The sequence below is a fragment of the Cibotium barometz genome, chromosome 26 (assembly GCF_041138505.1).
Source record: "Cibotium barometz isolate CiBa-2024 chromosome 26, ASM4113850v1, whole genome shotgun sequence".
Taxonomy (NCBI): Eukaryota; Viridiplantae; Streptophyta; class Polypodiopsida; order Cyatheales; family Cibotiaceae; genus Cibotium; species Cibotium barometz.
The window spans coordinates 38,626,780-38,640,990 of record NC_141071.1 but is presented as its reverse complement, the minus strand read 5'-3'; the positions used below and the strand labels follow the sequence as shown (position 1 = coordinate 38,640,990).

General features: G+C 42.6%; 1 protein-coding gene across 1 annotated transcript in view; it reads right to left on the bottom strand.

Annotated features, from left to right (window-relative positions):
- Positions 1-6,758: 6,758 nt before the first annotated feature.
- The window catches only part of LOC147623945 (calmodulin-binding receptor-like cytoplasmic kinase 2), a 33,587-nt gene continuing 26,134 nt past the window's right edge, over positions 6,759-14,211 (bottom strand). The window contains exons 5-7 of the mRNA XM_086820596.1: positions 8,257-8,346; positions 7,862-8,160; positions 6,759-7,311 (exon numbers count right to left, since the gene is read on the bottom strand). Coding sequence (XP_086676722.1) covers positions 7,060-7,311; positions 7,862-8,160; positions 8,257-8,346 — 641 coding nt within the window. The 3' untranslated portion in view covers positions 6,759-7,059. The remainder of the gene's footprint in view (positions 7,312-7,861; positions 8,161-8,256; positions 8,347-14,211) is intronic.

Genomic DNA, 14,211 nt, shown 5'->3' with positions numbered 1-14,211 from the left:
TTCTTTTTGTAGAACTTTTCACCCTACTATTCACAAGGGTTTTCATGAAGGTGGTGAGAAGTGGTCTTTTAGTTCTAAACCATGTTTTTTAAGTTAAGGACAAACCACCCTCTTACCTAGCTCAATTGCATAAAAGACCTCTCTTTATATGCTCCTAGCACTTATATGCCTTAGAGCATCACCCCTATTAAAATTGGGGGGAGAACCTTCTAACCTTGATGCCCTCATCCTTGTAGAGTGTGACATTGTAATCTATAACTTTGAAAACATGCTCTCTTTTCCAATTACACTATATTAAGCCATTGGGGTGAACATGTAGGGGGAGTTTTTACTTAACTTTGAATCCTTTTGCCCAATGATAGAAGTAATGTAGGCACCCAACTTGCAATGCTCATAGAAAACTTATACGAGGCATTAGTGGCACTCACTTGTTTTAGTAGTGTAGACACTCAAGCTATGCACTTCTTTTAACACGTGAAGGCATCACAAGAGGCATTTGATGGTACAAGTAGCAGAAGAAAGCAAAGGGATAATTGCAACATTAGAATCATTAAAAATTGGGAAGAGACATCTCCCTTGTTAACTTGAAGTGGCATCAAATGGTGGAAAAGTAGGGGAAACTAGGCTATCACTTACTTGAGTAAAAGACACATCAACTGTTAAGGAAGAAAACATAGCTACAAAGGGCTTCATGGAAAATATAAAGTTGTTTCCATGAGTGATAGTATTGAAGTGTCTACATGGAGTTTAGAGAAATCATAAACCATGAAGAAGAAGATACTCTACAAGGCTAATAAGCAAGGAGGATGCTTTATTCCAACAAACTACTTTTCAAAATTTGGCTCAAAATTATTAGTTTCAACCCAAAATCTTGCTATTTATGACTTGACACTTACTAGCATACTCATTTCTAAACCAATTGGTTTAGAAGCAAGGTGAAAAACCTAGACTATTGACCAATTTTGATTAAATTTAAAAAAAACTAGATTGCTCGGATAAACATGCCTATGTTTCTATGTTGGTCAAAATTCCAAGTGTATTTGTTAAGAACACGGTAGGTGTTCTAATAATTAAATACAAAAATCTCCTCTCATGGACTCCTTGCACATGAACATAGTAATTAACATCACTCATTATTGAAATTAATCGTTCTGAGTATGACTACGCTTATAAGGGCATGTGTCCATGCTTAGGGGAAGAAAGCATGTGGCAGTATACACAAGGTATGGCGAGAGGTGACACAAGTCTCTCCTTAAAACTATAACCTCCCCTATTTAGAAGAGCACTTTGAGTGTTGAAATTGGAGGATAGTAGATTGAAACAGCATGTGGCAGTGTACTTATGTGAGAGAAATTTGCTTTGAAATCTATTTAGAGCATTGCCCTTGCTTGTTCAAAATATGGTGTTGGCTTACCTTTGAGCAATGACAATATTTTATAAATGGCATATATAATAACAAGGAGTACATCCTATGGATGCTCACGAAGGTCTGCCTATATTGAGAGAGAGAGAGAGAGAAGCAGCCTAGTCTAGAGAGAGATGGCTACGCGATTTAATGAATTTTTCTACTTATTGTGCCTCGAAAACTTCCTTGGCCAAAAACCTCAAGTGAACATTAAGGCCTTTACATGGCAGGCCAAAAAGTGCCAAATCATACTACTACTTAGAGAGAGAAGAAGAAGAAGAAGATTATATTATCATCCACTGGGGGCCAAATATGACCCATGGGACCAACAAACTAGTACACGACGGAAAAAAAAAGTCTCCTTCCGTTACTATGAAGGGTAAAACTAGCAAGCTAGTGTGTGGCATAATGTGACTCAAGCTCCTCTCTATGTTTGAAGAGTCGAGTGATGAATGCCCCCAAAATAGTGGGTGTGGCTGTAAGCAATACTAGTGGCAATTGTGTGTGGCCTTCAAGGAGTTTCCTGAAACCACTTCGAATATGTGTATATCGAGGACAAACCATGACCATATATTCTTCTATCTCCGTGGCCTTCATGTCACAAAATTTGTAGATTCTTTCGTGCCTTGGCACCTTCTGCCATGCTCCTCTTTCAATCTCAAGCTTGTGTGATCTTGTCCGAAGACATGCTATACTCCCGCGTGCATGGGGTGGCATTGGTGTGCTTATGTATGCTTGAGTGTTGTCCTCTCCTTGTGTGTAGAATGACCAAAAATCAGGATTAATGGCATCACAATAGTATTCAAATTTAGCCTTTTCTCAAGGGAGAGAGAGAGAGAGAGAGAGAGAGAGATTTGCTTCAAAAATATGCTGATCAGCTTGCAGAGCCTTTGACACTTATTTGTCAAAGGGTTTGGGATGAGGAATATATGCCTGCCGATTGGAAGTTGGGCATACTTCGTTTGTTGCCCAAAGTCCCTTCGCCTACTTCTTTGGCTCAATGGCGCCCAATCTCACTTATGGGTATCATGTATAAAATCTTTACAAAGATTTTTGCCAATCGCTTGCAGAAGGTGCTTCCTACTCTTATTCATCCATATCAATATGGATTTGTGCATGGCAGGAATATTTTGCATAATATTCTTAATGTTCAAATTGGAGTGGATTATGCCAAGGCAAAGAAGCAAGAGATTGTGATGGTGCAATTGGATCTTGAAAAAGCTTTTGATCATGTCAGCTGGTCTTTCCTTTCTCAGTTAATGACAGCCATGGGCTTTGGTCCCAAAATGGCTAATTTGGTGCATTTACTTGGCTCTGGCTCTATCACGCGGATTATGCTCAATGGAGGACTTTCGGATGGTATTTCTCTCACCCGTTCTCTCCGGCAGGGCTGTCCTCTTAGCCCTCTTTTCTTTGCCATTGCCACTCATCCTATGTTATCTCGCCTAGATGCTATGGCATCGCATGGTGAAGTGGTTGGTTTGCATCTCCCTCATGGCAAGCAATTGGTTGCTCAAGCCCTTGCGGATGACACTTTTATGTTTCTCAGGGCCGAAAAAGCCAATATAGATCGAGCAATGGAAGCTTGGAATAATTTTGCATTGGCTTCTGGGCTGAAAATAAATTCAACAAAATCAGCCCTCATTGTATGCACGGAATTTGATCTTGAGGCATTAGGGTGGCAAGGCCGTGTGGTGCATACAGGAGACATTGTTCGTCATCTTGGGTATCCGGTGGGTGTGGATGTGGACCCCCGAGCGCTTCTTGCTTGGATTTCTGCTCGGATCTCGGATAAATTTATGTATTGGAAAGCTCAAGGGTGGCCTATGCACGTGAGGGTTAAGGTAGCTCAGGTTATTATGCTTAGCATGATTTCCTATTTTTTGCCTTTGCTACCTTGGACGCACAAATCTCTTCTCCGTTTGGTTGCTCCCATTCGGTTTATGCTGTGGAAGAGGCAAGGAAATATTATGGGTCAAACATGGATAGCTTGGAATCACATTACGATGCCCAAAAGAATGGGTGGGGCTGCTTTACTGGATGTCCGCTTGCATATGGTGGCACGTAGGTGGGCGCTTTTTTAGGATATGTGTTTGCAGGAGCAGCCTTGGGTATTCATGGCTCGTGACTTGATTGAGTTGGAGGGATTGTCACATGGACAAACATGTGTGCAGGCTTCATGGTGGGACATTGTGAACGCAGCTCATCCTGTCCGTATTCGCTCATCTCACATTTTATCGCATATTCTCCTTTCTTGACATGTTCTACTATTGGCTCGGTGGGATCCTGGTCATGAAAGACTACTTTTGAACTCTTTGCAGTTCGAAACATTTGTGGAGTCGCGTGTCATTGTTTGGCCAGACAAAGATGCTTCACGCATACGACTCAACCGCATGGTCAGGTTAGACTTGGTTAGAATCCGAGATGCTGTGATACCTGGTCGTGACAGGCCATATTCGTTTCGTCGTATTCGGCAGCACTTTAGGGTTCCTCGGACATTTCAGCCACTATGGGTTGACATCATGCATGCAGTTGAGCCTTTTACTCCATTGCCTCGGCCATCTGCAGATCAGCCTTGGCTTGATTGGGCACTATGTAAATCTGGTGACTTGATATCACTTTCAGCTAACCAGGTCTATCATAAGCTCGTATCAGAGAAAGATTGGGTTTCAGCCAAGGCCAATAAGGTGTGGGGATTGCACAAGTCTAAATCATGGTGGCAAAAAACTCTTATGCGTGGTTGGCAGTCTAAACTCCCTTACCAAGGTAAGGTTTTCATTTGGAGGCTGTTGGTGGGAGGGTTACCTACACGGGATCAGCTCAGCCGTCGTCAAATTACATTGGCCTCTTGCTTCTTCTGCACGACATGCACTGAAACAGTTATGCATCTGTTCATGAGTTGTCCAGTGGCCCGTCAGATTTGGTCTTTTGTCTCTCGCGTTTGGGAGGCAGTAGAGAGGTCTACTGTTTCAGCTCATCAGTGGATATTTGGGATTTGTCCTCAAGTCATTACTTCGGACAGTCACCTTGTGATATTCCATTTCCTTAGATGGACAGGACTTTGGCATATTTGGACTACACGGAATGGGTTCATCTTTGATTCCTTGTCTGGAATACATGGGCACATTCTACGTATCCGCGGTTTGCTGCTTTGGCAGTTTTCTTCTCTTCTCTCAGCTCAGCTACTGGATGCAGATGTTATTTCGTTATGGTCTACGGCGGCTCGGCTGGCTCATCTTTGATGCTTTTATCTGGGATGCTTATTTGGCTAGGAGGCTTTCTTATTAGTGTACAGGTTTGCATGGTCATAATCCTTTAGAGGATCTTTTGTGGGGGGGTTTTTGGGCCATAGGTTCTGTGTGAGCCATGTGGCTGATGTACATTTTTACATATAATATAAAACACCATTTCACGAAAAAAAAAGATTTGCTTCAAAAAAGATTTGGAGCATTATCATACAAAGCTATGTATCTGCTTTTATAATACACTTTGAGTCATACGCCTCTTGTTGGTGCTGGCAGTCAATGCAAGTGGAGCTACTACAGAGAGCTGAAATACTGTTTCTATCAAGATCCATCTCTCCGCTCTAATCTGCAACTCCACATTGATGGCTCAAGGTTGCCAACAAATGTTACAAACTTGATCCCCTGCATGGATCTTCAGTGTGTTTTTCTAGCCACTCATGCCTTTTTCCAAATGGCCCTGAGGTAATGATGATCTCTCCTTTCTTTAAGCTTATGGTTGTGCCCAAGGATGCCACCAGACAGTGCTTTTGCTTAGTAGTTTCTTCTTTCTTATTGTGCAACGCTTGATGCTCCTAATCTTTGGATCCCTTTTAATCAACTTGCAAGAGAATGGTTGACAATATATTGTGTTATGCAAATGTCACCACTGCATCACCTGAATATTACCAAAGGAAGCTTTGCAGAGCTGCTGAATGAGAGAAGTGAGTTGTAATGCCCATGCACAAGGGCAATTATTTGAAGCATGGCAATATTTGTAGTACCCAGTGGGTTCCCTCCAAGTAATCGTCGATGTGCCCATTGCTAATGGCCATGAAAGTCACACAACAGGAATAGCCACTTGACAATGTGACCCTACCTGCTCAAACTTCCCACAAGCTAAAATCTGTGGGTGTGATGGGTGTCCTTGGCTTGCATGGAGACCCAACATAAAAGCCAGATTGCAGTTAACGAGCATTTGGTATCTGCTCCATGTGTTGACTGTGTGTGTTTACATAGATGTCCATTTAACTGAGCAGCAAGTGGGAGATGCACATGTTCTGAAGGCAAATTGGGTGACGAAAGGGGCAACTCCTAGCCCGAATAACCTAGAGGAGGCAGCTGTTGTTACTTTTAAGTAAGATGGCTGAAACCAAGCTGCTATGGTAACAATTAACAATAAAGCATTAGGGTTCCATTTTAGACGAGGGAGGTGAACCATAAACAATTGACAATCAAAGTTAGGGTCCTTCTGAAGACAACAAGGTGACAAGAACAATATGGAGAGTGTTTTAAAACAACTAACAGGAAACAAAAAACAACTCTGACAGGCCAAATAAGCAGGAAGTTACCAAAATGTAACAATGAAGAAGAAAACCATAGGTAAAACAAGATTGAAAACAACTAGCATGTGACATGGCAATGGAGATCATATGTGCAGGTAAAGATAACAGAGGCCTAATCAACTACACAACAGAGACAAGAAGCACATGAGCCTAAATATGCTCAATTCTGGATGAGGAGATCCATACCACCTCACAAAGAATTGTGCAACAGAGTCATTCTGGAGCAAGGGCCCTTCAATGTAATGGAGACAACCCACTGAACACCCACAAAAGGCCCAGCCCACCAAGCCATTCTTCAGTAACATAATTCCATTGCATGGAAAATCAGCATCTGCCTCACAAGAGGCCTCCAAGCCCTTCTTTACTAACATGATTCCATTGGATGACAAAATCAGCATCCGCCTCACAACTGGACTTTTTCTGCAGTCTTGCACAGCCACACTCGACATCGCTTCTAGGCAGAGGTTCAACCGTTTGCAGAAATAGAGTTATCCACAATATTGGCCCCTCAACCCTCCTAAGGCCAATGGCTAGTAGTTTTCAACACAGACCACTCCAGAAAGAAACCTACATAACATCACAAGTAACCATCTAATAAAATCAAATGCACCTTTGGACTTCTATCAAAATCCGAGTGTGAGATTAGTTTTTGTTTATGAGTTATGCCATCTACTAATTTTGCACTTTGTCCAATTGTAGAACAACAAATCATTTCATTAACAAGTTAATATAATTCATTGACAGGGCTATAATATAATGTATTGGGTGGTGCTAGTGTTGACCACATTGGAGTAACATTTCTTATATAGCTTGTATAGATCAAAAATAGACATTCACGCCTTACAATGATCAACTTCATGTATCTCTTTGCACATATTCTCCGTAGCTCACCAAATAAAAATACAGTTTACATTCATTTCCTCCATCAAAACTACAAACCCTGTATGAGTATTGAAAACATCAGTAAGCAAGCCAACCAAAAAATAATAATACAGGTCTAAAAACTAGTAATCATTCCCTGGTGTGCAAACTTTCTTTGGCTCAATAATAAGTAAATACCAATTCTTAATCCTCAAAATGTACTTGACTACTGTCTTTGTGAGTCTGAGTTTGAGAGCATGAGCCCCGGGCGATCTTGCCAAAAGCTCTGATAATCCTTTCTAATATTCCACAGTACTTCAGCAGTTTTTTTCATACTAGGTCTCTGTTGTTTGGTTGGAGCTGCACACTGGAATGCTAGTTCTAGCAGCTTCTCAACCATCAAGTATGCTGATGAGCTTCTCTCAAGCTTTGGGTCTAGTATCTCTTCAGCTTTTCCATCGAGAAACATCTGAAATGCCTGTATCAAATATTCAATCAGACTCTCTCTCTCTCTCTCTCTCTCTCTCTCTCTCTCTCTCTCTCATGCATTTCCCATACTCCCACATAGTTCCACTCCATTCCAAACCCCACCTACAGATGCCTTACGCTATAGATGCAGTGTGTATGTTGACATGTGCGGACGCCCAGCCACACACGTGCACACAAGCATGCCCCCATATTCCCACATAGCTCCACACATTCATTCCCACTCCATCCACAGGCACAAAAGGCACATACACACACGAGTGCACACTGAGCGTACACACTCACATGCACGCATTCATCCATGTGCACATGCTGGCTCACTTAAATATCTTTGAGAATAGTAACACACTGTTTTGAGTTGTGGGAAAGTTCAGCTTTGGCATGCACTGCTACATCTAATAAAAAGATATGGACTAATTGAGTGTTCAAAATTTGGATCCATGCCTTATCATTGAATGATGCATGTGTGACATTCAAGCAAGCAAGATGACGAAAGTACACGACATGTTTCTCACTGGAAAAGCCAAGGATTGCATACAAACCCATCTTGTTGTTATCCTCTCCTTTGCCTCTCTTTTCTGCTCAATGGGGCGTCTTCCTGTAAACAACTCCACAAGGAGCACCCCGAAAGAGTACACATCACTCTTTTGTGTGAGTTGATAAGTCTTCAAATACTCAGGATCCAAGTATCCTGCTGTCCCTTTTACTTGTGTGGACACATGAGTGGCTTCAAAATCTGTAGGACCAAGACGTGAGAATCCAAAGTCTGCCACTTTGGCTCGAAAGTTTTCAGTCAAGAGTATATTCGAGGACTTTATGTCACGATGGATGATGGATCGATCTGCAAACAAACAATCTCTTTGGAGTTAAATGTGAATGTGATCTGTGATCTGTGATGTAGTAAAAGGTTAAACACATTCGAAATCACTGCTCTCACCAGCATAAAGATGAAGATATGTTATAGCATGTGCGACATCTATGGCGATATCCAACCTCGTAGCCAGGTTAAGCACTGTCCCATATTGACCTGCAATTTAAAATTAATGTACTTGATACTGATTATTGGTGAATCTGATGATACATGTGTGAAAAAACACGGGGTTGCAGCATGCGATGCCAGATATAGCATGCCATGACATCCCATGCAACACATCCATGCCAACTTAGAAATAAAATGACCCTTCTACAAAGAGAGACACTACTTAACAGTAAATCCTTGGCATGAGGTTAGCTATGGGGTATACTCTTTACCCTACGGGTCATGGCATGGGTTAGCCGTTCGCTATGTTCCCATAAAAGCAACATTATTAAGGGCATCATGGTGAATTTAAGTGAATGGGATGAAAACGCGAGCTGGAGCTCCCCTCCATTGCACACCTGCCTCCTGCTCCTTCAACCCCATAGAAGATTTACACATTTTGTAGTGGACATGTCGGAGTAGGGAGTTTATTAGGCTAGTTTATTTTGAGTTTTTATACCTTAGTGTCACTTACATGCTTTATGGTGGCACATGGCACTTTGTACTTGGACACCTTGGTCCTTAGATGTAGGGGGCACTTTTGACATTAGTTGCAAAGGGATTCCCTCACACACTCACGTGTGAGTCTTCTTCCATTGCCAACCTCTCTGTGTAAGCAGTCAACTGTTGTGTTCTTTCTCTGTGTTCAAGCTTTTCATTGCTCTATCTTTGGTATGATGTCTCAGGCCTTTGGGAAGATGGACCTGGTTCTTGGTTTGGCAAGGTTTCCAGAGCTTTGAACAAGTCTGCCACCCCCGAGATAGGTATGGCTCTCCAATCTAGTAGCTGGGTTTGGGTTTGATGGCTACACCAACATGTGGTATCAAAGTCTTCTTCCATCACCAACTTCTGTGTGTAAGCAGTCGACTGTTGTGTTCTTTCTCTGTGTACAAGCTTTTCATTGCTCTAGTCTCCTTGCCCTACACCAACATGTGGTATCAAAGCCAGGTTAACCTTAGGACTGTGCTGTTGCTGCTGCCTATCTTGACCAAGTGAAGCACGTGGCTAACGAGCACTTGACGGTGCTGTTGAGGCGACACAAAAGCTCACAACTCAGGCGGTGAGTCAGCACTGCGTCGGGGCTGCATAAGAAGTTGCACGCGGTGCTACTTATACAATAGGCAACACACATTCGACCCTGCACACGACAATGCTTTGTCGGGTGGCTAATAAGGCTAGTTCCAATCAGTGCTAACAAGTGGCAGCAAGCGCTACAAAGCAAGCAGCGTCAGGCTGGGCTGACTCAAATAGCTCGCCCACGATTGGCACCTCTTGTCTTTGCTTGCTTGCAATACCTGGATTTGCATTTTGCCAAGAATGCAACCTTCACTAACATGATCATGTGGGCCTCTCTTTACGAGGCATGCATTCCACCATATTACATGCCCAAACCTGGCATGCCATAATTCAGCTGCCTTCATTACATTTGCATGTGATACAACTGAACATACGTGATGTGTTTGTTTGTGATAGGTATCCAACCTATACAAACCATTGCAAAATGAACTTGTGGATACAATTTGGAACTCTTCCTTAGGGTCCTTGATGAGACACTTCTCACCCACAAACTCACCCTCGGCAATAGAAGACACTGGCACTAAGTTCTTCTTTATGCCTGGCACATACAACACATTATTCATGCAACTCTACTTCCCATTGGCCAATACCAAAAGCACCTTGCCTATACCTTTAACAAGGTTTGTTGAGTGATCTCCACAAGAGACGCTCCGATAACCTCAAACAGATTGCATAGAGGTGAAAACATCACTCCTAGATGTTATGTGACGTGTAGCACCACTGTCTATGTACCAAATCGGAGAATTCTTCTCAAAAGCACTGAGAGATAGATCATTGGATACAGAAGCATCACTATTGACCTCTTCCATGGTCAAAAATACCCAATCATCATCCACAAGGTTGGCTGAATTTTCTTGCTTACCCTCGGATGCATCAGCCACATTACCAGATTCCTTGCTAGTATCCTTCTTCTTGTCCTTTCTTCGAGCTATCCTTTTACGACACTCATTGATATAGCGTCCAGGCTTGTGGCATAAGTGGCATTTACCCTTCTGTTTCTTAGAAGCTTCACCCTTGGCTGAAGTATCACCCTTAGAAGATCACTTGAACCTGGCCATGATGCGACTTTTTGCCAATCAGTTCCGACAGAGTAGTAGTAGAAGGAAAGGCTCAATGCACAAGTGTTTCGAGCTCCACCTGAAAGGTCTATGGCTGTAAATCCCTCTCTTTTGCTTCTTGTGCATCTAGTGGTACTTATGCAACACAAGCTAGGAGTACTGGCTCTACTCCGGGTAATCCTCTTGGGCCTTTTGTTGTTCCCACGGCACCACCATCACGAGGTGGCCAAAGAACTATTCCTAGTTCATGGGATCCCCGGAAGCGAGAAGTTGTGGATGCTGCAATGGCCAAGTTTTTCTTTCATGATCGCATTGCATTCATGTGGCAAGATCACCAGATTTCCAAGAGATGGTCCGTGCAATTGCTGGATTTGGACCCACATATACTCCTCCATCATCAGAGACTTTGAGGACCACTTTGTTGAAAAAGGAGAAAGAGGCCATTGATGCAGCATCAAAGAATATTCATGTTGGGTGGAAGAGGAATGGGGTGTCTCTTATCACTAATGGCTAGAGTGACTCTCGCTCTCGCAGCAGCCATGGTATTGTGGCTTATTCACAAGGTGGTGTGCATTTCTTATCCTCACATGATGCATTTGAAACAAGGAAGAGCACCGATGTGCTTGTGGAGGAGTAAGAAAATGTTGTTGACACCATTGGTCCAGAAGATGTGATTCAGGTCATAGGAGATGGAGAAGCATCAAATAGAGCGGCAGGGGCAAAGTTGGAGTTGAGGTATCCCCATATCACATTCACCCCTTGTACCGCACATGGGCTGAATAATTTGTTGAAGGACATTGGGGATTTGCCATGGGTGGCACCTATCCTTGAAAAAGGGAGAGAGATTGTCAATTTTATCACTCGTCACCACTATATTCTCTCAAAGTTCAAAAAGAGGTCAAGAGGATATCTTAAAATACTCTGAAACCCGCTTTGCCTACAATTTTATTATGTTGGAGAGGCTTCAAACGGTGGAAAATGTTTTGAAACAGCTTGTGGTGAGTGATCAATTGATTAATTGGCCCACCTCTCAGTAACAGGCAGAGCATGCCACAGTAATGTGATTCATGATGCATTTTGGGCTGATGTGGACCATCTTAATGTTTTTGTGAAGCCCATCATTCACATGTTAAGGATTGTGGACAGCAAGCAACCTTGCATTGACAAGATGATAGAGCACATTAGAGAGGTGTACCCTAATGAGAGAAGGCAAGAGAAGTTGAGAGCACTTTCCCAAACTCAACAGGATAACTATCATTCACCCTTACATGCAGCTGGTTTTGTGCTAGATTCAGAGTTCCAGGGGTGCGGCCAAGAGACAAATGAGGAGGTCGTAGATGGCTGGGAGAAAGTATTGGGAAAATAAGTGCCACATCCTTTCCAAAGGAGGTCTATCAAAGATTAATTATCAATTTATAGAAGCAAGCAAGGAAGATTTGGTTCAGCAGATGCACAGAGAGACAGATGCAATGTGGGTGCTGCCTTATGGTGGGAGGATTATGGAGCAGGGACTCTTGAACTTCAACGTCTTGCCATTCGTACTTTGAGCCAAGGAGCTAGTTCCTCTCCTATTGAGCAATTGTGGAGTGTATTTAGCCACATTGCCTCAAAGAAGCGAAACCGACTTGCTACACAAAGAACCAATGATTTGTTGTTTCTTTGCAAATCTGCGACTACTTAGTCAGCTATACAGTACGGAGACAGAGGATTTCGTTGATGCCTACCCTTCTTCAGATTCAGATGATGATGCAGTGCAGATGGACATGGACCATGATGATGAGATTGGGAGCTCTTCCAGAACAATTGATGATGATTTAGTTGCTGATCTTGACATTTGATATGTTGTGCTCCATCTTTTAGTTTTTGTCATTGGACATTAGGGATTTGCTCATGCGCATTTTATCCATCTTTGTAGCTCCTGCGCATTGCCTCTCTTTTATTGTTTGAAGTTTCACAAGTTGATTATAAAATCTGGATTCTGGATCTATTTCTATTTTTCTTGAGTACTCAAGAGTCAAATCACAATGGCTATGTATAATGTATCGTGTTTGTCATGTTTCAAATGAAATATCAATAGTTTAATATACTTATATATATATATATATATATATATATATATATATATATATATATATATATATATATATAAGTATATTAAACTATTGATATTAAACTATTGATATATATAGTCATTTTTCAAATGAAATATCAATAGCTTTATATACTTTTATATATATATATAGTCATTTTTCAAATGAAATATCAATAGCTATTGATATTTCATTTGAAAAATGACTATATATATATATATATATATATATATATATATATATATATATATATAGGGTTGCCCTCCCCGCCTTGACGGTGATTGGGCCGAATGTGGAGTCGGGACCAAAAACGGTGGAAAAACGGCCGAACGGTGGACCAACGAGCCGTGCCGTGCCGTGCCGACGGGCCGAGACGCGGCCGGGCCGGCGGATCATGGATGGAAGGCAAGACCCGAGACGAGGCCAAGGGAGCCGAGCCGGGCACGAACGCAAGTGATCGGTGAGACCCGCAAGGAAAACGCGCGAGACTCGCTCGGCGGGCCGATGGAGCCGTTTCATGAAGCATGGATTGTGGAAGGCCGCGTGTGGCAAAGGCGTCACGGAACCGTTTCCGCCGGTCTCGTGACACTTGGTATATAAGTGTGTGTGTGTGTGTGTGTGTGTGTGCGTGTGTGTGTGTGTGTGTGTTGATGTGACATTCCCGTTCCTGTTCCCTAATCCCTAAATGATGTTCCCGTTTCGGACAACATGGGCCATTCCTATTCCTGTTCCCGTTGCGTTGTGACTATGGTCTCTGTTGTGATGGTGTTAGAGTCTATGGTAGCTGCAGTGTGGGGTAGCAAGGACACGGCTAGGCAGCTGTGCTGTGGCCAGCTATGCACAACATAAGGTGAAGCAGCCATTGATAACGTGCTATGAGGCAGCTACAGGCGGGAGTAGCGGCCGCACTGTAGAGGGAGTTGATGGCGGCCAGCCAGCAAACATAGGCAGCTGCTGTTGCAGCAATGGCGGCCAGCAAGGAAAGGATGCGTATGCCCTGAGCATTGATGATAGCGGGGGTAATGGCAGCTTGGCTGTGGCTAGCTATGCACAGCTAAGCATAAAGGTGCTAATGATGGGAGAGTTGGCTCTGATACCATGTTAAAATAACAGAAGAGCACCTAGCTATGGAGGCTCATAGATGACAGCCATGGCTATGGTGCTGGAGCCGACAATGATTGAGAGAGCCAGAGAGAGAGAGAAGTACACGACTCAAGAATGATGTTATAGTTGCTTGATTTATTTTCAATGTAGTACATGTACCTTTTATAAGTACAAAGGTTCTCTTCCTGATATCACTGCTTATGTCACATCAGACAAATATCTAGATATTATTTGATGCCCCTCTAAGAGGTGGTTCACACACAAAACAAATTTACACACTACGTTCCAAGGTTGAAAAGTACGGTAAGATACGGTACGGTGCGGTGCACATTCAGGTACGGGTTGAGATTTTGAGGTACGTTAAATACATAAGGTCCATAAAAACATAAAACATATATTATATATTGTACATATATATACAGAAAAATGAATGAAAAAACAATTCATTTCTGAACATTCAACAACACAATTACCAAAATGAGAGCTCCATCTGTCATCATGTTTCCTTCGCTATCATACTCTTAGCTCTGGCTCTACAATGCCGG